Source organism: Drosophila mauritiana, chromosome 3L (genome assembly GCF_004382145.1).
Source record: "Drosophila mauritiana strain mau12 chromosome 3L, ASM438214v1, whole genome shotgun sequence".
Taxonomy (NCBI): Eukaryota; Metazoa; Arthropoda; class Insecta; order Diptera; family Drosophilidae; genus Drosophila; species Drosophila mauritiana.
The window spans coordinates 2,713,883-2,738,102 of NC_046669.1; the positions used below are offsets into that span (position 1 = coordinate 2,713,883).

At 46.1% G+C, this 24,220-nt stretch overlaps 3 protein-coding genes across 6 annotated transcripts in view; 2 read left to right on the forward strand and 1 right to left on the reverse strand.

Annotated features, from left to right (window-relative positions):
- Window positions 1-226: 226 nt before the first annotated feature.
- LOC117139162 (28S ribosomal protein S35, mitochondrial) lies at window positions 227-1,426 on the forward strand. Its single transcript, XM_033301321.1, has 2 exons — window positions 227-449; window positions 513-1,426. Exons 1-2 carry the CDS (start codon window positions 329-331, stop codon window positions 1,373-1,375), a joined length of 984 nt encoding a protein of 327 aa, XP_033157212.1. The 5' UTR covers window positions 227-328; the 3' UTR covers window positions 1,376-1,426.
- Window positions 1,427-1,558: 132 nt separating this feature from the next.
- LOC117140153 (N-acetylgalactosaminyltransferase 6) lies at window positions 1,559-5,830 on the forward strand. Of its 2 annotated transcripts, none has more exons than XM_033302926.1 (4): window positions 1,559-1,782; window positions 2,047-2,778; window positions 3,041-3,806; window positions 4,319-5,830. In XM_033302926.1, exons 2-4 carry the CDS (start codon window positions 2,207-2,209, stop codon window positions 4,979-4,981), a joined length of 2,001 nt encoding a protein of 666 aa, XP_033158817.1. In that variant the 5' UTR covers window positions 1,559-1,782; window positions 2,047-2,206; the 3' UTR covers window positions 4,982-5,830. The 2 variants fall into 2 exon arrangements, with proteins under 2 accessions (XP_033158817.1, XP_033158818.1); XM_033302927.1 differs by having other exon boundaries at window positions 1,559-1,725.
- Window positions 5,831-6,944: 1,114 nt separating this feature from the next.
- The window catches only part of LOC117140152 (DNA N6-methyl adenine demethylase), an 85,649-nt gene continuing 68,373 nt past the window's right edge, over window positions 6,945-24,220 (reverse strand). The window contains exons 1-7 of one of the 3 annotated variants that reach the window (XM_033302925.1): window positions 15,580-15,704; window positions 13,515-14,305; window positions 11,773-13,148; window positions 11,504-11,708; window positions 11,277-11,440; window positions 10,703-11,216; window positions 6,945-10,550 (exon numbers count right to left, since the gene is read on the reverse strand). In XM_033302925.1, coding sequence (XP_033158816.1) covers window positions 7,841-10,550; window positions 10,703-11,216; window positions 11,277-11,440; window positions 11,504-11,708; window positions 11,773-13,148; window positions 13,515-14,305; window positions 15,580-15,606 — 5,787 coding nt within the window. In that variant the 5' untranslated portion in view covers window positions 15,607-15,704 and the 3' untranslated portion in view covers window positions 6,945-7,840. Of the gene's footprint in view, window positions 10,551-10,702; window positions 11,217-11,276; window positions 11,441-11,503; window positions 11,709-11,772; window positions 14,306-15,579; window positions 15,967-24,220 lie in introns of those variants that run through there. The other 2 variants (XM_033302924.1, XM_033302923.1) reach the window with 2 other exon arrangements.

The following is a 24,220-nucleotide window of genomic DNA, read 5'->3' on the forward strand; positions in this document are numbered from 1 at the left end:
TAAGTATTTCTTTATGGATCTGCTTAAAGGTCAAGAACTGCCAACCCTTTACTATCCCAACTGAAATGCACAACGAGAAATCACTAAACTGCTAGCTAAAAATGCTGAAATATTAATAAAAACAACTCGCAGCTTACAAAATGATTCAAAAAGACGTTACTTTTATTTGTATGCTTCTCTGTAATTGGCAAGTTTCTATAAACAGCTGTTTGCTTGCTGTTCGTGGCGAATTGCAGTTCGTTGGCGCATGGTTTACGTAAAAGCCGCATCTATCGCTGGAAATATTACTTAAAATTAGGTATCTAAGCTAAAAATTTAACATAAAACCATGTCCAGCGCGCTGACTCGCTTGTTGGAGCGCCTGCCACTGAAGAAACAGACGGCGCAAAGCGGTATCCGTGTTTTTTCCAACCAGGAGCAGCAGCAGCAAGAAATTGAGGATGATGAAGGTAAACAATTAAGTTTCCCTGGCTTACACGTTTTATAATGCATATATCTTCCTGTTCGGCCAGAATTCCGAGTGCTCAGCCTGCGGACGGTGAAGCAGCAGTTCCAGAAGCGCCAGCAGGTCCGCCGGGATCCCATCACACCGCCGCGCACTGGCCGCATGGCGGTGGATCAGGACTGGACGGCCGTTTGGCCAGGACCACGTTCGTTTCACCCGGCCAGTGTGCCTCTGCCACTGCGGCAGGGCTTCACTGAACGCGGAGCAGCAGCCCCGTCGAAATTCGCCAATGCGGAGCTGATGAAGATACCCAACTTTCTGCACTTGACACCGCCGGCCATCCGTCAGCAATGCGAGGCAATCAAGAAGTTCTGCACGCCATGGCCAAAGGGTTTGGAGACGGAGGCCAAGTGGCAGCGACACTTCCCCCTGGAGGTCACCACCACGGACTACTGCCAGAGTTTGCCCACGATCAGGAATCCGGAAGCCAGGCGCGTCACCATTAGCCTGAAGCTCTCTGACCTAGAGTTCGATGCGCACGCCAGGGATAAGTTCCTGCGCCTGGTGGGCGATCGCTACGACAAGGACACGGACCTCGTTACCTTCGTCACGGATCGCTGTCCGCAGAAGAAGCAGAACTACGACTACGCCCTGTATCTACTCACCGCTTGCTATCACGAATCCTTTGTCACCGAGCCCTGGGAGGCCACCAAATCGGAGGCCGATATGGAGGTCTATCTGTTCGAGCGCAACCAGTCGAAGCTCTCCGCCGAGGAAATCCTCAACTGGAACGCCAAGGAGGGTGCTCCAAAAGTGGTTCCCAGCAAGTCCTTCGCTGATTGTGTGGAGCAACTGATAAACGAGGGCGAAAACGAGTACAACTTGGGCAAATACAAGGAGGAGGTGAAGAAGATGTTGAACATTGCCTAGGAAACTGGATAGTTGAGTGAACCAATAAAGCGAGAAGTTGTTAACAAATAATTAAAAAGTATTTGAATGTTACAATATTTCCCTTGTTAACAATTTGAATTGAATATGAATTGAAACCCCCTTTACAACGCCCCTTCTTCGAGGCGAATGTCCGAACAGCTGTTTCGAATAATGACGTGCCCGTGTGAATGGCATTAGAACAGCGCCAAGAACAGAGCCAAAAAAAAACCGAATTTCCGCGGACGTGGAAGCAAACTTTTGTTTTGCTATGCTAATTAGTATTTTAGTAGTTAATGGGTTTATTCAACCGCGATCGGATAGAGCTTTGAGTGGAATGCAGTCGTAGAGAGGTGAGAACAAACTCCTGATAAGAACTCACCTGCCGATGACGTTTCACCTGATTAAAGGTATAAAATCCGGAATAATAAACAAAGTCAGTCGCTTAAGTATTTCTAAATTATAGTACATTCATTGACATATGTCTGCGATAAGGTAACTATCCAGCGGATGTTCCTTCAGCGCAGTAAAATATCATTTCTATTATCTTAACTTTCGTATTGGTGAAAATGACTCGCTTATCTTGTATTTTTTGTATGTGCGACCCAAAAAGATACATATGTGCTTACGTTTCTGTATTTTTCTACTTTTCTACTTTTCTCTTTCACGCACAGACCACGTTGCAGTGCCAGATAAAGAGACAAACCAGCAAACATCGGCAGCACCTGAGCTAACAAGCCAATATCACCAGTACCTCGAGATACACTCCACCGACTTTAATGGTTCACGTAGAGACCCGTAGAGCGCACACGTAGCCACGGATATCCGGCAAAGATGCGGCGACCCAATCTCAAGTGGATAGTGAAGGCCTCGCTGCTCTTGTTGATCTCCCTGACTCTCTTCATACTGATAACCAGCTGGATCTCATCTACTCCGTACACCAACAAGCCAGTCCATCATGGTGTGGAGCCCGTGCCCGAAAAGGCTGGCCTTTCCGGCGATGTCCAGGTGAAGGTGCCAGCTATAAGGCAACCAGAACCTCAGAAACCACAGGAACCCGACTTCGAAGAGAATCCTGAGCTGCAGAAGATCGATGAGCCCGAACCGGTGGATGAAGAAGTCGATAATCCGCATCCGGCGGACGACGAACCGCGACACCAGCCCCAGGAGGAGCTTCAAATGGCTGCCCCGGCGGACGCTTCGGTGAAGAAGGACTGGCATGACTATACGTTCATGGAAAAGGATGCCAAGCGCGTGGGCCTCGGGGAGGGCGGAAAGGCCTCCTCGCTCGACGATGAGTCCCAGCGAGACTTGGAGAAGCGAATGTCCCTGGAAAATGGATTTAATGCCCTGCTCTCGGATTCCATATCGGTTAACCGCTCGCTGCCCGACATCCGCCACCCTCTGTGAGTTCTTCATCAAAAATCACTTAGTTTCGCTAAATTTCGGAAGCGAGATAAGGCAGTGGCTCCTAAAATATGTACTTCTATAATGTGACGCTCCAAATCAGTTTTATTTTCAAAGTTAGATAAGACCATTTAGCTTGCTTCGAATGCTTATTATTTTATAGCAGGAAGATATCGAATTAATTATATCAGTGCAGGGATATCTGTAAATGAATAATTTATTGTCAATTCAACTTATTACAATCTCTTTATCCATCTGCAGATGTCTCAAGAAGGAGTACGTAACGAAGTTGCCCACAGTCAGTGTGATCATCATCTTTTACAACGAATACCTGAGCGTGCTGATGCGCTCAGTTCACAGTCTGATTAATCGCTCGCCGCCGGAGCTGATGAAGGAGATAATCCTGGTGGACGATCACAGTGACCGCGAATATCTGGGAAAGGAACTGGAGACCTATATAGCGGAACACTTCAAGTGGGTGCGCGTGGTGAGGCTGCCAAGGCGCACGGGACTTATTGGAGCCCGAGCGGCGGGCGCAAGGAATGCCACTGCCGATGTGCTCATCTTCCTCGATTCCCACGTGGAGGCCAACTACAACTGGCTGCCACCTTTGCTGGAGCCGATTGCCCTGAACAAACGAACGGCGGTGTGCCCCTTTATTGATGTGATTGACCACTCCAACTTCCACTACCGGGCGCAAGATGAGGGAGCCCGAGGAGCCTTCGACTGGGAGTTCTTCTACAAGCGGCTGCCATTGCTACCAGAGGATCTAAAGCATCCGGCCGATCCGTTCAAGAGTCCCATAATGGCTGGCGGCCTGTTTGCCATTTCCAGGGAGTTCTTCTGGGAACTAGGCGGCTACGACGAGGGCCTGGACATCTGGGGCGGAGAACAGTATGAGCTCAGCTTCAAGATCTGGATGTGTGGTGGCGAAATGTACGATGCTCCCTGCTCCCGCATTGGCCATATCTATCGCGGACCTCGCAACCATCAGCCGAGTCCCAGGAAGGGCGATTACCTGCACAAGGTGAGTTCAGCAGGAGAGGAATAAGAGTGCTAAGAGTTCTATGGGTAATCTAAATAGGGAATGGGAAATGGAGCCATAAACGGGTTCCATCCAACATCAACAGACACTCCCATTTAGTTTCTTCATTTTTTAAGACCCCATAAAAGTTCTTTTGTCTCTGAACATCGCTAGTTCATTTAACAAGTTTTTATTTTTTTTTTTTTGCGGACAAACTCGGCGTGTTGGTTCTAATTAGAAATTTATATGTTGACTCTTCGTGGTATATCTTTATATCTTAGTTTTGTTTACTCTGTCATGTAGCTAGCCGAACTTGGCACATTGTTGTGAAAAATATTTGCGATTTGCGCATATTTTAAATGGGTTTTATGGCTTTCGAAGTTAACTTGATTGCAGCCATGGCAACACATTTTATTTAAGATTTCTTCGCCGACGATTTCGCAGTAATAATTATTTTTATCAAAGCAATCAATCACTTAATTAGACCCAGCGACTAACTCTTGATTACTTTGCAGAACTACAAGCGAGTGGCGGAGGTGTGGATGGACGAGTACAAGAACTACTTGTACAGCCACGGAGACGGTCTGTACGAGAGCGTTGATCCTGGCGATTTGACGGAGCAAAAGGCCATCCGCTCCAAGCTGAAGTGCAAGTCCTTCAAGTGGTTCATGGAGGAGGTGGCCTTCGATCTGATGAAGACCTATCCGCCGGTGGATCCGCCGGCCTACGCCATGGGCGCCCTGCAGAATGTAGGCAATCAGAACCTGTGCCTGGACACGTTAGGCAGAAAGAAGCACAACAAGATGGGCATGTACGCGTGTGCCGACAATATAAAGATTCCGCAGCGATCGCAGTTCTGGGAGCTCAGCTGGAAGCGAGACGTGCGCCTACGGCGAAAGAAGGAGTGCCTGGACGTCCAGATCTGGGATGCCAATGCGCCCGTTTGGCTGTGGGACTGTCACAGCCAAGGTGGCAACCAGTACTGGTACTACGACTACCGCCACAAGCTGCTCAAGCACGGCACCGAGGGCAGAAGGTGTCTGGAGCTGCTGCCCTTCTCCCAGGAGGTGGTGGTCAACAAGTGCGACTCCGACAATCGGTTCCAGCAGTGGAACTTCGGCTCGTTCAACAAAACGGCGCTGGACAACTACTCGCAGGACCTCGTCCTCAACCTGTAACCGCTGCACTGCAATAGTATCACTTGCCATGTACTTAGAACACTTCGATGTAAATAACTATTCTAGATAGGTTGTACGGCCGCTTGGCCACTTAACAATTTACCCCGACTCAAGCGCACATATTCATGGTTGCAATAGAGAGTATCTTTACCTTAAGTAGAGTGCATCTCCAACCAATTCCAAATGCCACAAACATGATTTGTAGCTTTACGTATGCTTCGGAGTTTTGTTTGGTTTTAAACAGGATTCCGAATGTGCTAGCATTAGCCGCTAAATTGTCATAAGTTTGACTTTGTACACCACAAAAAGTGTTTTCCATTAAAGAATATTTTTTAAATAATAATCACAAGTGCTGGGATGGTTATACCCCCCCGTTGTTGCAAATGAAAAATGCAGTCTGGCGATCTTAACTTTGTTTTCGTTTTATTTAATATTAATATCTGTTTGCTTTCCATGCGCGTACTTTAAATAAATATAATTTACGTTTTTCATCCATCCGCTTCGTGCTTCACAATCTGTATATACGTTCTCGGGTTGTGTATCGTTTTACAATATGTATGTATCTCGCTATATCGTATCTCTATCTGATTCTGCACCCGACTGTCGCTAAGTCAGGTGCGATATCTTCGAGCTCTTTTCTGATTTCTGAGTTCTAATTTCTGATTTCTTATTTCCGCTTATTACTTATGCTGCTCAGTGTTGAGTGTTAATTGGTTTTTTTCTGCTTTATCATATGCCAATATACGTATAGTTTATGTAAAAGGTGTACGCCGAGCGCCCCGCGAAACTCAAAAGTCGTTTTGGGGTGTGTAACTTAATGATGGCAAAGGATTTGCTTTTATTTGAAAATGATAAAAAAGCATTTACAAACTATAATAGTTGTTGTTGGCTTGCGTAATCAGTTAATCAATTATCAATTATCATAAGTTATATTAATATATTATATAAACATTTAAATATTTATCAAAACATGTTTTTTCTTGTTGCTCAAAAGTCTTCTTCGCTGCCTTACATTTAAATTACATTACGTACAGTTTACATACGATCTATATGTCCGTTCGTCCAGGATCATCAAGGATCGTATTATCAATAACCGTTTTGCTTATCCTTTCCTTTCCGCTCCTCTGTTTTATTTTGTGCAAAATATATTTATATGTATATGTAGACTAATTTGATTTGAAATTCAGTTGCGCTGCCACATTTGCATTCTAATCTTTAATTGTATGTTACCTTTTGGATGGATGCAAATTATTCATTGAGTTTTATACAACAATTACAAATGGTTAGGCAAATAAGTTTAGTATTAGTTGTTGGTTGTTTAGTGCTTAATACTTGATTGGTTTCGAGTCTTTTTGGGTTTTTCAAACTAAATCTTGCAGAAATAATAATAACTAGAATTAAACCCCTTATTTGCCGTCGATTTGCGCATAAATAAATATATTTAACTTTCGTGTTTTGCATGTGTGTGTGTTGTGTGTTGCTTAAACTTAGTTTAAATTATGATTAAAGTTTAAAAATGTCTTGCTGCCTTACGCGTTTATCGGTCTAACTCTTTCTCAGCAGGCGTGTGCCGCTCTGTTTCTCTCTTTCTCCCGATCTCAAAAATATTCAATTCTTCTCTAGCTGTAGTTCTAGTTGTCCTGCTCGCACCATTTTAAACTTCCTGCTTGTGGTCTGGTATCGAATGATAATTCAGCTGAGCATGTGGGGAATTTCTTTCAGTGTAAACATAATTTTTCATGACAGAAATTCGCCATCTGTTTCGTTCATACAATTTAAATTCGATTGGCACTGCCACTCAAGTTCGAGCCAATCCCAAAGGATAGTCAAATTGTTGGAAAATGGGTATTTAACTAAATTTAAAACTCTTGTAGTGTAGTGTAGTTCTTTTGTAAAAACTGTTTTTCTCTGTTACCAACTATTTTCTTTTGTTGTCTTGCGAAATTCTTTACGTTTTTCTAGTTGCTTGTTAAAAAATGGTTTATTTGTACTTTTGGCAATGATCTTTTTTCAACTCCCACTAACTCTTAGTCTGACTTTTTGTTTCTAAGCAAAAATTTCTTTATTTAGTTTTTGTTTTAGTAGTATTCGTTTTGTTCTTGTTTTGTAGTTCTGTAGTTTGCTTCCTGCTTGTCTTTAAAAATAACTCATTTAACAGAAATCGTTTTGTTGCTGGCTCTTAAGAAACTAAAGTTAATAGTTGATTTTAAACTAACTGCTCTTTCAGTTTAGAAACTTGTTATTTTTGTGTGATTTTTGCTGAGTGAAGTGTGATGTATCTGGGTATTTTCTTGTGGAATGGTGACAACTCTGGCCCGGCAGCGTCAACTGTACTCTTTCAACTGCAACTCTTTTTCCGGGGACTCTTCTAACTCTCCTCCTATGGCACACTAAATCAAACGCATTTACAAAAATAATAAAATCTTCTGTCTCCGTTTTCTTTGCTTTGAGTGAATTTTCAGTCATACAATCCTGTTCTTCAGTTTCATTTCGATTTAGTTTGGCGGTTTTCGAAAAAAATTTCAATTACTTTCCTCATTATTTCTGAAGTAAATCGAATAAAAATTTAGTGCTCTTATGTATTTGTCAAAGTTTTTGGTTTCAATCTAGCTTTTTGGAATAACTTTGCGTTGAAAACTTGTTAATTGAAAGTGCTTTAAATCGAAGTTCAAGATACTCTTCTTTTCGAATTCAATTCAAATATATCTGAAATGTGTTCAATTTATTACTCTCAGAGCCGCCAGGTTCAATCGTAATTTAAACCCGGAACAGGATCGATTTGTGTGGATTCTTAAGATTAGGCCTATGCAGCGGACTCCGGCGCTGGTTACCAGTAGTAGCCTCTCAGCCTGAAGAGATTCAGGTCTGCTGCTGCTGCGGCAGCTGCTGATGCGGAGTGGGCAGCGGCGGCGGTGCTGCGGTGCCAGTGGGCGTGCCCGGCGGTGGGTGGATGAGCCCACTGCCAGGCGGAGGAGGCAGATGCTGCTGCTGCTGGGCGGGGCAGCCACCACCGTTGGGCGCGTTGTTCGTGGACGAGGTCGGACTGCTATTGCCCTCCGGGTATTTCCCCGAAACCACGCACGGATGCGTGGGGAACAGGGTCGTCCACGACGTGGTCGTCAGTGTTGGTGCGTGGAGGGCAACCTTCTCGTTTTTTGACTGCTCGTTGGCCTGGGACTTTTTGGAATCGCTGCTCTTCTTCTTTTTACTGCCGCTGGCTCCGTTCTTTAGCTGTTGGCCATTGGCGGAGGATTCCTTTTTAATGGGCACCGGCTCGTCCTGCATCAGTGCATCCTCGTCGAGGTCGTCCATGTCCTCGCCAGCCGCCTTCTTTATCAGTCGCTCGCGCTCTTCTTTGGCTTTGTTGTCTAGGTCCGTGTTGATCTTCTTCACCCGCATCTTCTCCTCCCACTCGTCGATGCCATGGCGACATCGATTGAGGTTCCTGTGCTGGTAGAAGATCAGGGTCATCCGCGTGGGGTGATGGCGATCTGGCCGGCGCACCGCCGTCGTGGCGTGCATCTCGTGCTTGGCACACTCTATCAGGACACTGCCGTGATTCAGGGCTATGGCCACGCCGCCCATTTGCGGATCCTGGAAGGCCTCGATGTTCTCATTGATCTCAGCCACCTCGCCAATGGGCTCGATTTTGCTGGAATTGGTGCTTCCTGGCGAGGCGACGGGAGGTGCCGTTGTTGCTGCACCTGCTCCACTTGCGGGCGCTTGGTTTCCAGCTCCCGGGTTGCCAGGACCCGCATCATTGCTTGAAGAATCTCCAGTCGGCGTGGGAGTTGCTACTGTATCGGAGTTGTTTTGGCCATTGCTCAGGTCGGGTAATATCGTTTGCGGAGCTTCCTGTTGCTGCTGTTGTTGCTGCTGCTGCTGTTGCTGTTGTTGCTGCTGCTGCTGCTGCTGTTGCTGCTGTAGCACCTGTTGCTGTTGATGATGCAGTGGTCCTGGCACTGGAACCATCGCTTTCTGGAGGCCCACGCCCGCGGGAGCTACTGACCCATGGCTGGCTATCAAGGAACCCGCTCCTGCAGCAGGATTTGCACTGCCATAACCTGAGTTCACGGACCCCGTCTGATGGTGACCATACATGTTCCAGTTGGGCGATGGCGGAGGAGGCGTGGGTGGAGGCGTCTGCTGTGGATACATTCCGTAGGGCGAGTACGCCTGATGATACCCGTAGTTGTAGTTCATGTTCTGATAGGCATCATAGGCGGAGTACGCCGAATGCGGCGGTGGTGGTGGAGGCGGGTACATCTGGTAGTTGTTCGGATACTGAGCCGTGTACTGGGCCGTATAGTCGCTGGGCGGTGGCTTTGGCTTCACGAATCCCTCCTGCGGATGGTGCGAGGTGGTCAGCGGTGCGAGGTTCGTCATCGGTTGCATGGCCGTCAAGGCGGTTAGTTTACTCTCCGTGAGATTGTGATGATGGTGATGGTGGTTGACCAGGGTAGTGGAGTCGGGATTCTCCTCGCTGACCAGTCGGCTCTTGAGGTCACCAGGTGCCCCACCCACTACGGGCAGGCCACCGGGCCCCACTCCTCCTGTCAGCGCGGACTGTTGCTGTTGGGCCTGCTGATGTTGTTGCTGCACCTCCGTGGTAACTCCTCCGGGATTGGTTAGATTCGAGGCGGGATTACTGACGAGGGTTTGGTAGTTGCCAGGTCCATAGCCATTGCTCGTTTCCAGCTGTGTTGGGGTAGCCGTAGGCGGAGCTGTGGCCGGAAGAGCTCCTGTTGGTGCTCCGGTGGTCGTTCCTCCGGGAATGGAAGTCGCCGGCGGAACTCCCAATTGTGGTTGAGCCGTAGGAGTAGTGGGTGTTAGAGGTGGCACGCCTGCCACCGTTCCTCCTGGACCTCCTCCTCCTAGTCCACCCACCTGCGCCTGCATGCCCATAGGAGCATGGGGCGTTGGCCACTGGCCGTAATAATTCCGGGAGTCTATGTAGGAAGCCGTCTGGTAGTCATAGGAGTACGGCGAGTCTAGGACAGTACTTGAGATCTGGTTGGACTGCAGCTGGGCATCCGTGAAGGTATCGATCATGGTGGCCATGTTCATCAGGCTGGAGTTGGAGCTCATGAGCTGTCCGGGCTGATTGCCCGTGGCTTGGCCCCCATTGTTTTGGGGATTGGCATTGGATCCGTGGACGGGTGGGGTACTGAAAGCACTGCCCGCCGGACTGGGATTGTTAGTTACTGGAGTCTGGCACCGCGGCGAGGGAGTCGACGGAGGCGCAGATCCCGGCGTGGAAGCACTCGAGTTATTTGACTGGTTGGACTTTCCCTTGCCCTTCGACTTGCCACTCGCTCCATTGGCGTTCACACCAGTGCCGTTCTCCTTTTTGATGTGCGCGGTTCCCAGGGCTGGCGGACTGCTCTGCTGGTTGTTGGCTTGTGCTTGGGACTGGGCACCGTTGCTGGAGCTGCTCTGGCTGTTGGCATCGCCCACCGCGTCCTGGTCTCCGTCAGGTGGCGCCGCTTCGTCGCCATCCTTTCGCTTCTTGCCATGCCTTCTGCACGGTATCAAAGGCGTTGATCGCACGCGTACCTCGCAGGGAAATCTATATGATATGAGGCAAAAATTGGAGGTATTAGCAAGGCACTAGAATAAGTACACTCAGAACAAAAATCGAGCGAGAACGGGGTATGTTTTCAATCGACTTCCTTTCCGAGTGCCCGGGAGCGGCTGCTCAAAACTCAACGGTACACTCACTTGTCCAGCATTTGCACCGCCCCGGTGCGGTGCTTGTCCCTCTGACCCTCGACGCTCTCGAACTCATCCGTGCCGTCCATCGTGTAGAGCGGCAGGACGTGGAACTGCTCGTCGTCTGGGAGGCGGGTGTCCCGGTTGCCGGGCTTCAGCAGCGCCACGTGCACCGTGCAGCCATCCTGCATGTTGTGCAGATCCCTGTGGGAGTGGGCGCAGAAGTCCAGGCAGGCGGTGACCCCTGAGAAGGGCTTTCCGGGTTCCAGACCCAGACGGCAGTCGCTGGCCTCGTGCTCGTACTTCGTCTGGTTGTCGTAGGATCGCGGACAGACCTGCTTGAACACCGGCGCCAACAGGGTGGCAATCAGGTTCATGTGGTCCTCGATGGCCGCCTCCTCGCTCTTCACGGACAGCCGGAACTTCCGCACCGTCTTGGAGCGGGCGTACTTGCAGCCATTGTAGTACATCGACCAGGAGCAGCCGAAGGAGTACGAGGCGCCCGACGATTCCGGATCGAGTCCTGGAGAAACAAAAGTTTATATTTATACGAATTTCCATGGACTGGATGTTGGGTACAAACCTTGGCAGGCACATGTGCGATTCTCATTGGTGGCACATCTTCGCGTGGTGGGCAGGCCGTACTTGTTCAGCTTCGGGATCAGATTCTTGTAGGCGTTGTCCGCCTCCAGACGAGGCATTCCGTCCCAGGCCACCATACACACTACAATATATGCAGCTATGCATCTGGATAATAAATATAGAAAATTATCAATCTTAAAGAAGTATTCAATGATGTAGGAAACCCACCTGTGACCCGGTCGTTTCTTGACCACCACCAGAATCTTCTCTTCGAGATCAGCCCGCCGGATGACCCACTTGGCCACCGGGCATCCCTGTGAAGTCTTGCCCTCCTTGCCCGTGTAGACGATCTTCTCGATTCTCAACTGACGACCCGTCAGGTTGCAACGCTCCTCGAATTCTCTTCGCAAGTCCATTAGGGACGAAGCCGTGCCTAAACCAAGATGCATTGCAATTAGTTTAAGGTTCTGATGTAAATAGATTAAGGCCAAACTCACCTAGATGTGTGTAGTAAGTACCCGGCTCCGGAGGATTCTTGTCGGACTGGAAGCACTCGCACTCAGGAATCTCTGTCTTGTTGCCCTTCTCCAGACGATCCGTGGTGTCAAACATGGGGTTGATCTTCTCGTGCTTCACCACAATCTCAGGGATCTCATCGGGCTTCTGTTTTCCCTTGGCTTTGCCCACACCACCAATGGGTTTGAGCCCATTGCCATGGGTGTCGATCAGTTCGTCCTCGTCGATGAGTTCCTCCTTGGGTTGTATACCCAATCCCAGGCAGGTTCCGTCCTTTAAGTGCTCCGCGGTGGGTGGACGAGTTCCACCCTGTCGGCAGCAGGAGAACCCATTGTTCAATGGTTTTCCCTCACTCCCCAGATAGGCATACCCTCCACCGTGCCCCAGCATTCCCATGTCCTCGATCTTGGGTTCCAGCATGCCGTGGTGACTCAAGTGCGGAGGAGCTCCGTGTCCCAGGGCATAGCGATGCGGTGGAATGGGATAAGCGGGTATATCCTTCTCGTAGTTCGTGGGCAGTGGTATGATGCTGTTGGTATCCGGTTTGCGATCCAGTTCCATCAAACTCTGACCATGTCCGTGGATCTGGTGCGGTTGGTTGGCAGGCGGCTTCCCTCTGCCGCCGTAGGTGGAGTGCTGGTATCCCGGGACAAAGTTCTGCTGGAAGTTCTGCTGAAAACTACTGGCTCCGGCGCCATAATAGGCGGAGTTGTGATGATAGCCGGCGTAGTCCTGCTGCCCATGACCATGGTGCTGCTGCACGGACTGTCCTTGGCCATCGTTTTGGCAGAAGTCCGCATACTGAATGAAGTTCTGGTAGTTCCGCTCGTAGCCCTCCATTTTATTTGGCTGCGGAGGACCAAGTAAGCCGGGCTCGGTCTTGATGTACTGCGAATGATAGTCCTGGCCCGGTGGCGGTCCTCCGGCAGCATGTGGATGCGGGGGATAGTGAGCACTGAGCGGTTTCAGGCCACCACCTCCTGGATCCGTTGAGTTTCGATCCCGCTCGATCTCCGCCGCTGCCTCCGCTGCTGCTGCTGCCGCCGCCGCTGCTCGACTTGCTTTGCTGCGACTTCGCGACTTCTTGGGCTGGGCAGCGGCTACTGGAGGATGTTGTTGTGGTGGCACCACTGGCGGATCGACCGAGTGGTTGATGGTCGTGTGCTGTCCTGGCTGGTGTTGCTGCAACTGCAGCTGCAACTGTGCATCCTGTCCTGCTGCCGGATAGCCGCTAACCACGCTGGGCTTCTTAAACGAGTTGGCGTGGTGCGGCTTCCAGATATGATCGCCACCACCTCCGATCGGCTCGGCAGCCACTGGCCCACCAACCGCCTGCTGTTGCTGCTGCTGTTGTTGCACCTGCTGCACTTGCTGCACTTGCTGCTGCTGCTGCTGCAGGTTGGGCAGTGGGTGGGTGGGCGTGGCACTGCTCGGTCCGTTGGCGCTCAGCGCCGCTTCGGGCCGGAGATGGTGGCTATACGATAAAAAATGACCGGTCTGCTGTTGCTGCTGCACCGCCGACTGCTGCTGCACCTGCTGCGGCTGCTGCTGCAGGTCCGGCGGCGGATCCTTGGGATCGCTCTTGCGCATGATCATCGACTTGATGCGTGTGTTCAGATGAAGTCTCTCACCCTGGGCATAGCCCTCGCCACCCAAAGACTGCTGCTGCTGTTGCTGCTGCCAGTTCCAGTCCTGCATCGGTGGCGAGGAGAGGTGTTGCTGCTGCTGCTGCGGTGCCACGTAGGGCTGCAGCCCGTTGCCCGTGGGCGACTGGTGTTGCTGTTGCTGCTGCAGCATGTTGCTGCGCGTGGGCGACTGGGGCACCGCCTGGTTGGGTGGCTGCATGGGCGAGGAGGCGGGCTGTGCCACCACTGTAGGAGGTGGGGCTGGCGTGGTGGTGCCTCCGCTGACCACTGTGGTGGCGTTGTTGTTGCTGGGGTTGCTGTTGTTCGTGTTGCTGGTGTTGCTGCTGCTGTTGTTGTTGCTGTTGCTGTTGGTGGCTGGGGAACCGCTGTAATCGCCTGAATACCCGTTACAGTTGAGTGAGCGCGGCGGCACGCTGCTCACCCGCGGATATCCAGGCGTGTCGTTTCCCGACATCGTCTTGTTCAGGTCCGCTCCCAGATGCTGCTGCTGCTGTTGCTGCTGCTGCTGTTGTTGCTGCTGCGACGGCGGCACTGGTGCGGCGGACACCTGCCCTGCGTAGCTGGGCGCGAATCCCGCCACACTCTGCAGACCCACCTGGTTGATGGCCGACGGAGCCGTGGACAGCTGCTGGCTCTGGAAGTCGTAGCGCTGCACTGGCGCCGCATATGGCGACCTACCGTAGTTGGGATCGAATCCCAATCCCGACTGCACGTAGCCGTTCGAGGGATACGCATACGACTGCGTCTGGAAGTCCAGGGAGTTCAAGGACGTTATGGCCGGTGTGTTCTGTGGTATCTGCTGTATGAACTGGTTCTGCCAGCCCTGCGATGGATCCGCCTGCCATGTGGGATAGAAGGCCATGGGTGCCTGGAAACAAAGATGAAACGAACATTAATAATCTTTCAATCATGTGCACTCCAAGTTAAAGCAAATTGAATGGGAATTTTCTCGGTTTTCTTTCCATTTTGAGTAAAGTTCTTAAAAAAGCGAAGTATTATCCGCTTCCTGGTCATTTTTTCTACCCATAACCCCATTAATTCCAGGTCTAGACTAAACCCAACGCAACTCAATGCCATTACCTCCACGACTCCTTCCAACACCATTCATAAATAAGCATTTTGGCCATAAAAACAGTTGAAAACTGACATGAATTATGTAGCCAAAGCTAGCCTGGATTGGCCAGTCATAAATCATATTTTGTGTGCCCTAATTAGGCTCAGTCTAATTGGTGGCAAGCTCCAGGCCCCAAAACAGAAATTTCCTTTTTGCCTGAGTTACAACTTCCGCGGCGTACACAAAACACCACTGTTAATTAACACGCCTCAAATTATGCTACATTTTTGCTCCCTGAATAAACAGGAAGCGCCATGAAAGGAAATAAAACGAGAAATAAGCCAGAAAAACAAAGCCAGACTGCCGGCCAGACCCAAAAACTCAACCCGTTTTCATTTGCATTTTTACGAGCGCGCAGAAAAGTTATGAAAGTGAAAGTGGGGAGCAGTGGCAGGCGGCCACAATAAAATTCAAATAAAATGTAAAAATTAAAGCACACACAATTCGGATTACACATAAAAAAAAAGTAATTGGTATGCTTTAAAGATACTCAACACTTTACATAAGTCATGTTCCCACATAAATTGCTACTTATTGTGCGCATTCTATTTTATAAATATTTATATTTTTCTATACTTTTTTTGCCCCAGTGTATTCAAGTTGAATATGCCAGGCAGCTGGCTTCCTGCGTCTGAAATTTATCTGCACCTGGCTCACGTGTGTGTGGTTTTGTTTTCAAAAGCATTTAGCAATCATTGATAAAAATCGACAAAATCTTTATGAATGAATGGGGAACTATATCTACTATATATACGTATATATACACGATGTCTGGTTGTGGCGTGTATGAGTTTGCACAGCTGCAATTGATTGGGCCCGGGGCCACGTGACGTATACGCAATGTGGCCATGCGGATTTATGGGCTTGTTGTGTTTTCTATTTTGTATTTTGCATTTCGTATTTGGCTGCCTTGAAATGGAAAACGAAATGGAAATCAAAGCTGCCTGACCAACGGTGAAGGGAAGGGGGGTTTCGAAACACGAAAAGGTCAATGGCATTGCATAGGAAATCGAAACCGATTGACTCACCATGGGCTGTTGCGGTTGATCCTTCATGGTTTGGATTTGTGCGGTTATCTGATGTTGCTGCTGGGGCAAATGTTGCTGCTGTGCGTGCTGCTGCTGCTGCAAGTGCTGCTGCTGCTGCTGGAAGTGCTGCTGTTGCTGCTGCGGCTGCTGGTACTGCTGTTGCTGCTGCGACAGTAGTTGCTGCTGCGACAAAAGTTGCTGGTGCTGCTGGTACTGCTGCTGCTGCTGTTGCTGCTGCTGCAGGTTGCCTGTTGCTGATGTGGTATTTGGCGATTGCTGCGGCAACAGTGTTGCTGCAGGCACTGGACTTAGACGAGGCGATGTTGCTGATGCAGCGGCTGCATTCAGTTTGTTTGCTTTGGTGGAGTTTTTGCGGGCGCGTGACTGCTGAAAAAAGCGAAGGAGAAACGAAAGTTTGTTAGTTCTAAACTTTTGATAAGCTGGCTTAGCATTATAAACAACTGGCTTAGTCAGCTCTTAATCATACGTAGCAACTTAAGTTCATTTCGACAGAGGTGAAGACTGAATATACACTTTGTTGCCTACATTTTCCCACTCGATATTGCATATCAAGATATTTTTTAATTAAGGAAATTTGTTAGTTGGCACAAATATTTTAATTGCCTCCCCATCCGATCGCATAAATTATGCCCGCCTCGCTCACATAATTTCAAGTTGTTTTCAGTCCGCAAACGCCGGGCAGCATGTAAAATTTATGTTGCCCACGATTTATGCGCAATTTATTTGTGCAGCCGATTCCGAAAACAGAGGAAAATGTTGCAAAAATTCGTAGCAACAGCTGCGGTTGCCATTTGTTGTTGTCGTTGTGCCCGCTCGCCATTAAAGGCTTTCAAAATTTATGTTCATAAAAGCGTCGCTGTCGTTGCTTCTCGTCGTTTATTAGTTTTATTTTTCTACATTTTCCTCTCCTGGCGAAGGGATGCAAAAATAGTTTTCCGCTGCTCTGGGCAGGTCAATCGATAATGTCAGGTCAGATACTTTTGCATTAAGCCGGCGAGTTTATTTTGTGGCCTAACTCGGAACCCACTATTCATGGGTGGCATACACTTAAAGGACTTTCGACAGTGGGGGAACCCACTTAAATATTGGTATATGGTTGTTCGGCAAACACAGAATATATGAAATGATCGATTCAGCAAGCGCTTACGCCCTTTTAATGAAGCATTGCTCTGCAAACATTTAAAAAGCTGGCTGTGCAAATATGCATTTACACAATCAGACAAACTTTTCGGAATCCTGATGAAAGGGAAGGGGGCTCGTATAAATAAACATTGTGGCTGTCGTAAATTTCTTGCAATAAATCAACAAAAACAAAACTCCTTGGCTCCGTCCAGGGCAAACGAATATCTCTCGAAATATTCCAGCTAATTGCGAAAGGCACAAATCAAAAATGGCCCAAAAAGGCAGCTTCCAATTAAAGTGGCTGATGTGGCTGGGAGTTTTGTGCAGACAACAAACACAATTTGCATACATGGCCAACAGAGAATCGCAGTCAAAGCAAATCGTTTGTGCAAATTGGCTGCAATAAAGTGATTTATATTTTACACATGTGTGAAATAATATTTGCCACCTTGGCAGGGCACCTTCCTCCAGTGGTGTCCATATGGATTTATCTGGTATGCATAGTATGTGTCGCATAATGCCATGCAAATAAATCCAACAATGCGAGCTGGCAAATTCGAATTCCTCTCCTTATCTCTGGGCCCAGGTGGCAGCCGAGCAGCCAAATAACTTGAACAAACACCGGGCTGGAAAAAGGAAAATGCCGAGGGGGTGGCGTGCTGATGGGTTTTCCCTCCTTTGGCTTTCTAAAAATATTTGCATTGCCAACATCGATGGGGCTGGCAAACGCAGGTGCAAAATTAAAATAAATTTGCACGCAATTTCCAATTGAAAATTGCCAATTAGTTTTGCTTACATTTCAATTTTTGCATTTGACGAGCAAACAGTCCCAAAATAAACACACACCTATAGATGTGTGCATAGAATTAGGACCAGTTTAAAATTTTATGAGTAATAAATTTAAAAATATTGAACTTAAAAAATGACACGTATGGCTGAATTTTTGTTTTTCATGGTCATATCATTGCCAATTTAACTATTTTCTTAACCTCCCCTGTTCATTGGGCCCCCTTAAATATTAGCATTGAAATATTAATTAAACTTTTGCAAACATTGGCGAAAACATTTGCTTAGACATCGGCAAACAAATAAGCAAACACGGCGCAAATGAAAAATCGTAAAATAGGTAAATAGATCTTTTAGAGCCGGGGGGAATCTTGGGTAAATGTTTTTCTAGTTTTTCTGCGCTGCGTTTAATGCATTTCCTACACTATTTGCCCAGTTCATAAAAGTTAATTAAATTTTTATGATCGTCCGTTTGCATTGCGGCAACTATTTGTTTCTTGGTAAAATAAATAAAACGCCAAAGAAAGATGGCACCGCGCAGATACACGGCGTGCGCGTGTGTGAGTGAGTATCTGTGTGTGTGAGATAGTGCGAGATTAGTGAGTTGCAGTTGACACAGCCACAACAACAACAAGCACTGCGGGCATTGGCCCTCGGCGTTCCGAGTTATGCCTCCACTTTTTCTCTGAGTGTCGGAAAGAAAATTGCGCGCTGAGTAAACAGCAATTAGTGCGGCTATGTGTGCGTTTATCTCTCCGTGCGTGAGTGTGTGTCTGTTTTTTAATGTGTGTTTTTATGCTTGTGTGCGTTACATCGCCTTGATAAGCAGCAAACGAAACGCAGCGAAATAAGGTTAAGTAAAGGTAAAATCACTGGCAAGTCAGTCGCTAAATACCCTGCATGCGACTTTTAAGTTCACTCATTAAATCAAAAAAATGTAATATATAATATTAATTAGTATTGGAATTAGGCTTTTTCTTCTGCTGTTTAATTCGGTAATACTATTAGAACCCAAATTATTTGATTTTAAAATACCAATATGCTCTCGCATTAAACATATACATCCATGCTAATTTAGTTATAAACCCATGCTGATATTGTTGCTAAGCCACTAGCCAAGTAACTAGCACACCCGTCCCACTTTCACGCTGATAAGGGCCATATAACACCTCTCCGCTCTTCGTTTTTTATAGTGTGCCAGCGCGGCTGTCATAAATTACACACATAACAGAGTATACAATATAAATTATTTACATGTCCCCAAAGTCAAAGTCTGCTGATAAGGCGCAGGGGGGAGGAGGCGGCGGAATGGGAAAGCAAATCAACAAGCAGCGAAGGAAAAAAGGTAAAGGACAGCGAAAATAAAGAAAATGCACCGGGTAAATTGTAAATAAATCAACTATTAGTTATCGCTAGTGCTGGTGTGCGTTCCTATTTATTTCAAATTTTATCAGCAGTCTATTTATCTAGTGTCGTGTAGAGAAGTATCGGAAAATGGAAAAAATGTAACAACAAACATTGTTTAGCTACAAGAAAAAATAAATGGATATTTAGAATGTAAAGAAATTGTGTTTTCTTTGATGGGGCCACAGAAGAATGAAGGTAATGAAAAGGATTTAGCTACAGAAAACCTAATTTAAACTGCTTAGAAGAGAATTTCCCAACATTTTTCCGTTACTTTCTAAAAGCTCGAAAACTGATTAAATGTTTACAGTTTGGAGTTCAGGACCCCGGACGCACATATCCCATTTTGGAATAATGGCTAGCAATTAAAGCAAATCTTTATCAGGCCCATTCTGCTTATGCTGCAGAATACTTCATTTCGGACTCGCAAGCACCATTTGCTCTAACGGCAAATGCAATTTCTATGATTGCATCCAGGCATCTCGTGCTCGCCTGCATTTTCCATTTTCTATTTTCCTGGCCCTGGTTTTTCGGTTCTCCCCGCTCCTAATGCTTCATTCTTATGCTCGTTTCGTCTCTCTGGCGCTTGAAACACCTTTGGGCTGCTCAAATATTTAACTTGTATTTCGTATTCATGCTAATTTTGCATTTTCCACAATTTTCCCGCCCACTCCCATCCGCTCCTTGGCCCCCTTTTGTGTGCACAGAATGTTTCTTCTCCTGTCCGCCGTTCTCTTTTCCATTCCATTATCCTGCAGCTTTTGGCATAGCTATGCAGGTACAGGCAGAGAAAAACCCTATTTGTTAGCATTGAAAGAAAGATTGCTTTCAAATGCTCACTAGTTGTTAGAAATTGCCATTTTCCTCAGGTGCACTGAAATCACTAGGGGCCCTATCTCATTTATGAAGGTGTGCAAAAGTATGCAGCGAAAGTTATTTCTCGCAGTGCTCCACAGTTGCAGGCTCTTGAGATTCTTGCGAACTGCCTGGCTATCTCCTCTCACACTGACACACACCGTCGCACAAGTAATTGCGATTGCATATGTGTGTGTGTGCCGTACTGTAATTGTACGTGTCGAGTGTGCGCCGTTGAGCAGGCTACACTTTTTCCCTCTTTTCTCTCCTGCCTTGTTAGCATGTGTCTGTGTGTCGAGGGCTTGTTCTCGGCGATTGAGTGTGTGTGTGTGTTTTATTCAATTTAGCTTTCAATTAGGCTGCAATTGTTCGTCCATAGCACGGACAGTTGCATTCTTAAGCAGCTCGCTTCTGCGGCAGCTTAACTAACTAAAATCGAAATAATCCAGTGACATGACATTTGCCCCAAGAAATGGCCGACTAATTCAATTTACGCCTGCTGAATTATTAAAGTTCCTGTTGGTCAACCCGAAGGGCTTTTCATCAAGCCATCATTGATTGCATGCCCTTCCACTCACATCATCATTTCGATTGCATATTTGCGATAAATAAAATTGAAAAACGGCGGTGGAAGTACACATTTACTGCAGCTTTCAGTGGTCGGGCTGTTTATAATCAGTGATTGAAAGGTACTGTTTACTTTCGACTATGCAAGGTACAAGGTAAATGTGTACCACCGAATTCGAATAGGTAAGCTACATGTTGCACGTAATATTCATTTTAGGTACGCGCTTGTTAAATAAAATCGATAGAAATTCAGGGTACCTAATAAAACTAGGTACATTTACATAAGCATTTTCCATCACTGTTAATAAAACATTACTGGCTGGTAATCAATAGATCAAATATTTGCAAATCGCACCCGAAAAAAGGTGAGCAGACTTTACATTTTGAAAAGTCATTTGGAAATGGAAGGAAATGCCTGTTATATAATGCATTTCGCTTTACTCCGCCCCCGTTTTTTTGTTTTGTCAGAAAACTTGTTTGGATGCTCTGTTCCCGTCTCTTTCTCCGCGCCGCCATCCATCTCTGTCTGCTCTTTTTTTTCTGCAGCGTCAGCTTCGTGCTGCCTTGTTTTTGTTTTAATTATTGCCAGGCATGCCATTAATTTTGGCATGTCGAGTCGTTAACAAATTCCTTGGCAATTCTTTTTTGCGCTCTCCTCTCTTTTCTTTCATTTCCCTTATATTATATTATTCCACTTTAATTTTGTTCCCCTTTTTCTGGCACGCCATGGAACTTCTATTGTTCTCCTTTTGGCCTTAATTTCTGTTTGCTGTCTTCAATCGGTTTTTAAGCTGGCGTTGCTAATTGTTGCATACTTAAGAAATATTTGCTGTCATCTCGCAAATAAATAATTACTTATGCATGTTCACCTTAAAGAATGCAGCTTTTTGTTTGTTTTTATTTCACATTCGGTCGAGAGTCCTCGAAAGACTTTGGCATCGTCGTGACAAAAGTTAATTACAAAGTTTGCAGCGCGGAAACTGCCAAATGAACACGAACAAAGCGCAGCCCCCAAAACGGGGATAGCATGCCACAGCAACACTGCAACAGAATTTGCAACTGCAACAGCAACACATTGGAAGCGATACTTATCCATTGGAACACGTAAAAAAATGTCTTATTATATTAACATTCTATATCTACACATAAGTAGGACATATGTATGTAAGTACTAAGAATGCTAAAGAGCTTGCGCGTTTAATACAACTGGCGCCCAACGTGGGATATTAGTATTACCATATTATGCGGATACTTCTTTTTGGCGCTGCTTGTTGCTTAGCGTTTTTTCGAAGTGCATAACCAGAGAATATTCAACACCAACAACGTCACAGGCAGTTAGGCATTGTTGATACACCACACACACATTGGCGGCAATTGGCACACATGGACACACACTATCGCAATGGGGCCAAAAACAAGTGACTGGATCGCATTGTACAATAGAAAGTTAGCACAGCTCGTTGAAACTCGACTTCGAGGCAGGAATGGGAAATGGAAAATGGGTTTTGGGAATGGGAATGGGAACTGTCGACCCCACTCTACTTGTTGGATTCGCCGAGAAGATTGTGTACATCCGACAGCCGAAAGCAGAAAGCCGAGTGCCGAAAGCGATCGTAGATGTGGGCATTTGACACTAGTGTGAGAAATTTGTCATGATGCAGTGGAAAATGCACTTAAAATAGCGACAAAGCGGGTTGGTCAAATAATGGAAAATGGTGAGAAAATAAGCCTATGTTTTATTCCATTCAAAGAACTAGATGCTCTCGACACTAATCAACTTACAGCGTATTTGAAAAGGCAATAAGGCTTAGGGACCTTCTTCCTGCTTTACATATTCCAAGGAGCAGATCTTGTTCAATTATTTAAATGCATCTTTGGTTTATTTTGCCTGCCAAATTCATGCAAATGCTGCGCTTAATCAAAGTCCTGATCCCAAATGGGAGTGGTGTGCTTGGCTGGAAAACTCATTAAGTGTGCTTGAGTCGAGTGGAATATTACAATTTATATGCCGAAATGCTGTTGGCTTAATTACTTGGCTTACTAAATACAAAGTAGCCCAACTGCGAAGAGGCGTTGCTTTCGTTTGGCAGCTGCTGCAAAGTATAAACAATTATGCTAAAATGCAATATTTACGGCCTCGTCGACTGTTATGCTAATCACGTTGTTTATGCTGCGATAGTGTGTGTGGTGCGTATGTGTGTATGGTGTGTATGTGTGGCTGCATTGCCGATTGCATTTGCATACAAATTGCAATGTAGACGAAGAAGCAGCAACAAAAGCTGCAAAAACAGCAGCCACAATGCAGAACAAGTCTCGCATAATTACAAGCAGAAGGAGAAGATTTTTCGCAGGCCACAACATAAAGCGAAATTATTTCCCGTCTGCCGTTGAACTGCATATTTGCATTATTATTGGTATTTTCAAACCATATTTTTATGAATTTAATTGGCCACTGAAAAGCCATCGTTATGCTCGTGAAGTGTGGATAAAAAATAATAACTGCTCGTTACAGCTCGACAAAATTGAAGTTTCTCTATATCCGTACTAAATTGTGGCTAAAATGTTGGTTATATTCTTTAAGTGTATTCGCCTGCATTTCCAGATAAACCATTTTAAATGGCTATTGTGTGCGATAAGTATCGCAACAGAAATTGATTCGATTCCTGCGATTGGAAAAAGTAAATTGAAGGCAGCAGTTGCTGTGCTTCCTCCTCGCTTATTTATCCTTTTTAGCTGCACGCGATGATTTAATGCCGTGTGCCACTTCATTTTCAGGCTGTCCTGGCCATATTTAAATTATTATTATGCTGGGCCATAACAGGCACAACAACAACCACTACTACAAAGACAGCAACAGCAATAACGACGGCAGAAACATAATTAAAAACTTGTCTTCAATTGCCATAAATTCACGTCAAAGAATCTCGTTGCTAGAGTTGCCAAATACATTTTTTTTGTGCGCTGCTCTACTCTGCTTTCGTTATTATTATTATTTTTACAACCATCTCTTTGCCTGGCCGGCCTGAAAATTGAAGTCATTATTATAATACTAGTTTGTGTTGGTTTTTCTGTGTGTTTTTTTTACGTAAACTAGTTTTGTGGCTTGGCCGCGATTTGGCCAAGTGGAAATGTAAGTATTTGCAATAGTTTTCCCCGCGCAGATTTCCCATTCGGCTTATTAGATCAACTTGGCTAATTGCTGGCATATAAATCTATCTGTATATTTTGTGATATCTGTGAGTCACATGAATGGGGAAGCTTTTAACTTATTGGTTTCTGTTCGGCCAACGGAAATGCCAAACTGGCCGCATTTGGAGGAAGCTAAAATTATACTCTATACCTCGACTGAGGAGCTGAGTAATTTGACACCATGAATCACTTTTATCTGATTTGCCTGGGTATTTTGCGTATATGTATCTATTTTTTAGCGCCTTCGGCGAAAGGCGTTTATATTTTGATGAGCTGCGAGCGTTTAGTCATTTAATGAGTTAATTGTTTTGCACATCGATTGAAAGTCAAATTGAGTTCTTTTCTAATGAATCGAGTAATTTGCATATTTTAGTCAATTAGCAACATAATATATTTTATTTATGCTAGATAATTGCGTGTACAAGTCATAAAGTTGTTCTCTGTACACATTTTCACATGCTTGTAAATGCCATCGTAAAAAATGTTTATGTTTTAGCCAAAAAGAATAGTAAAATGTATTTTTAAGTTTAATGGCTTAGTTAACACGTTATTTCCGAGTTTATCGTGTGTTTGTGTGAGAAGACTGTGTTCGAAAACCTCTCAATTCCTGTTGAATATTTATTGCACTTCATTTAAAGACTTGTTCCAGTTTTATTCATACTTTCCCAGCATTTCCTCATTCCTTTTTATAGCACTC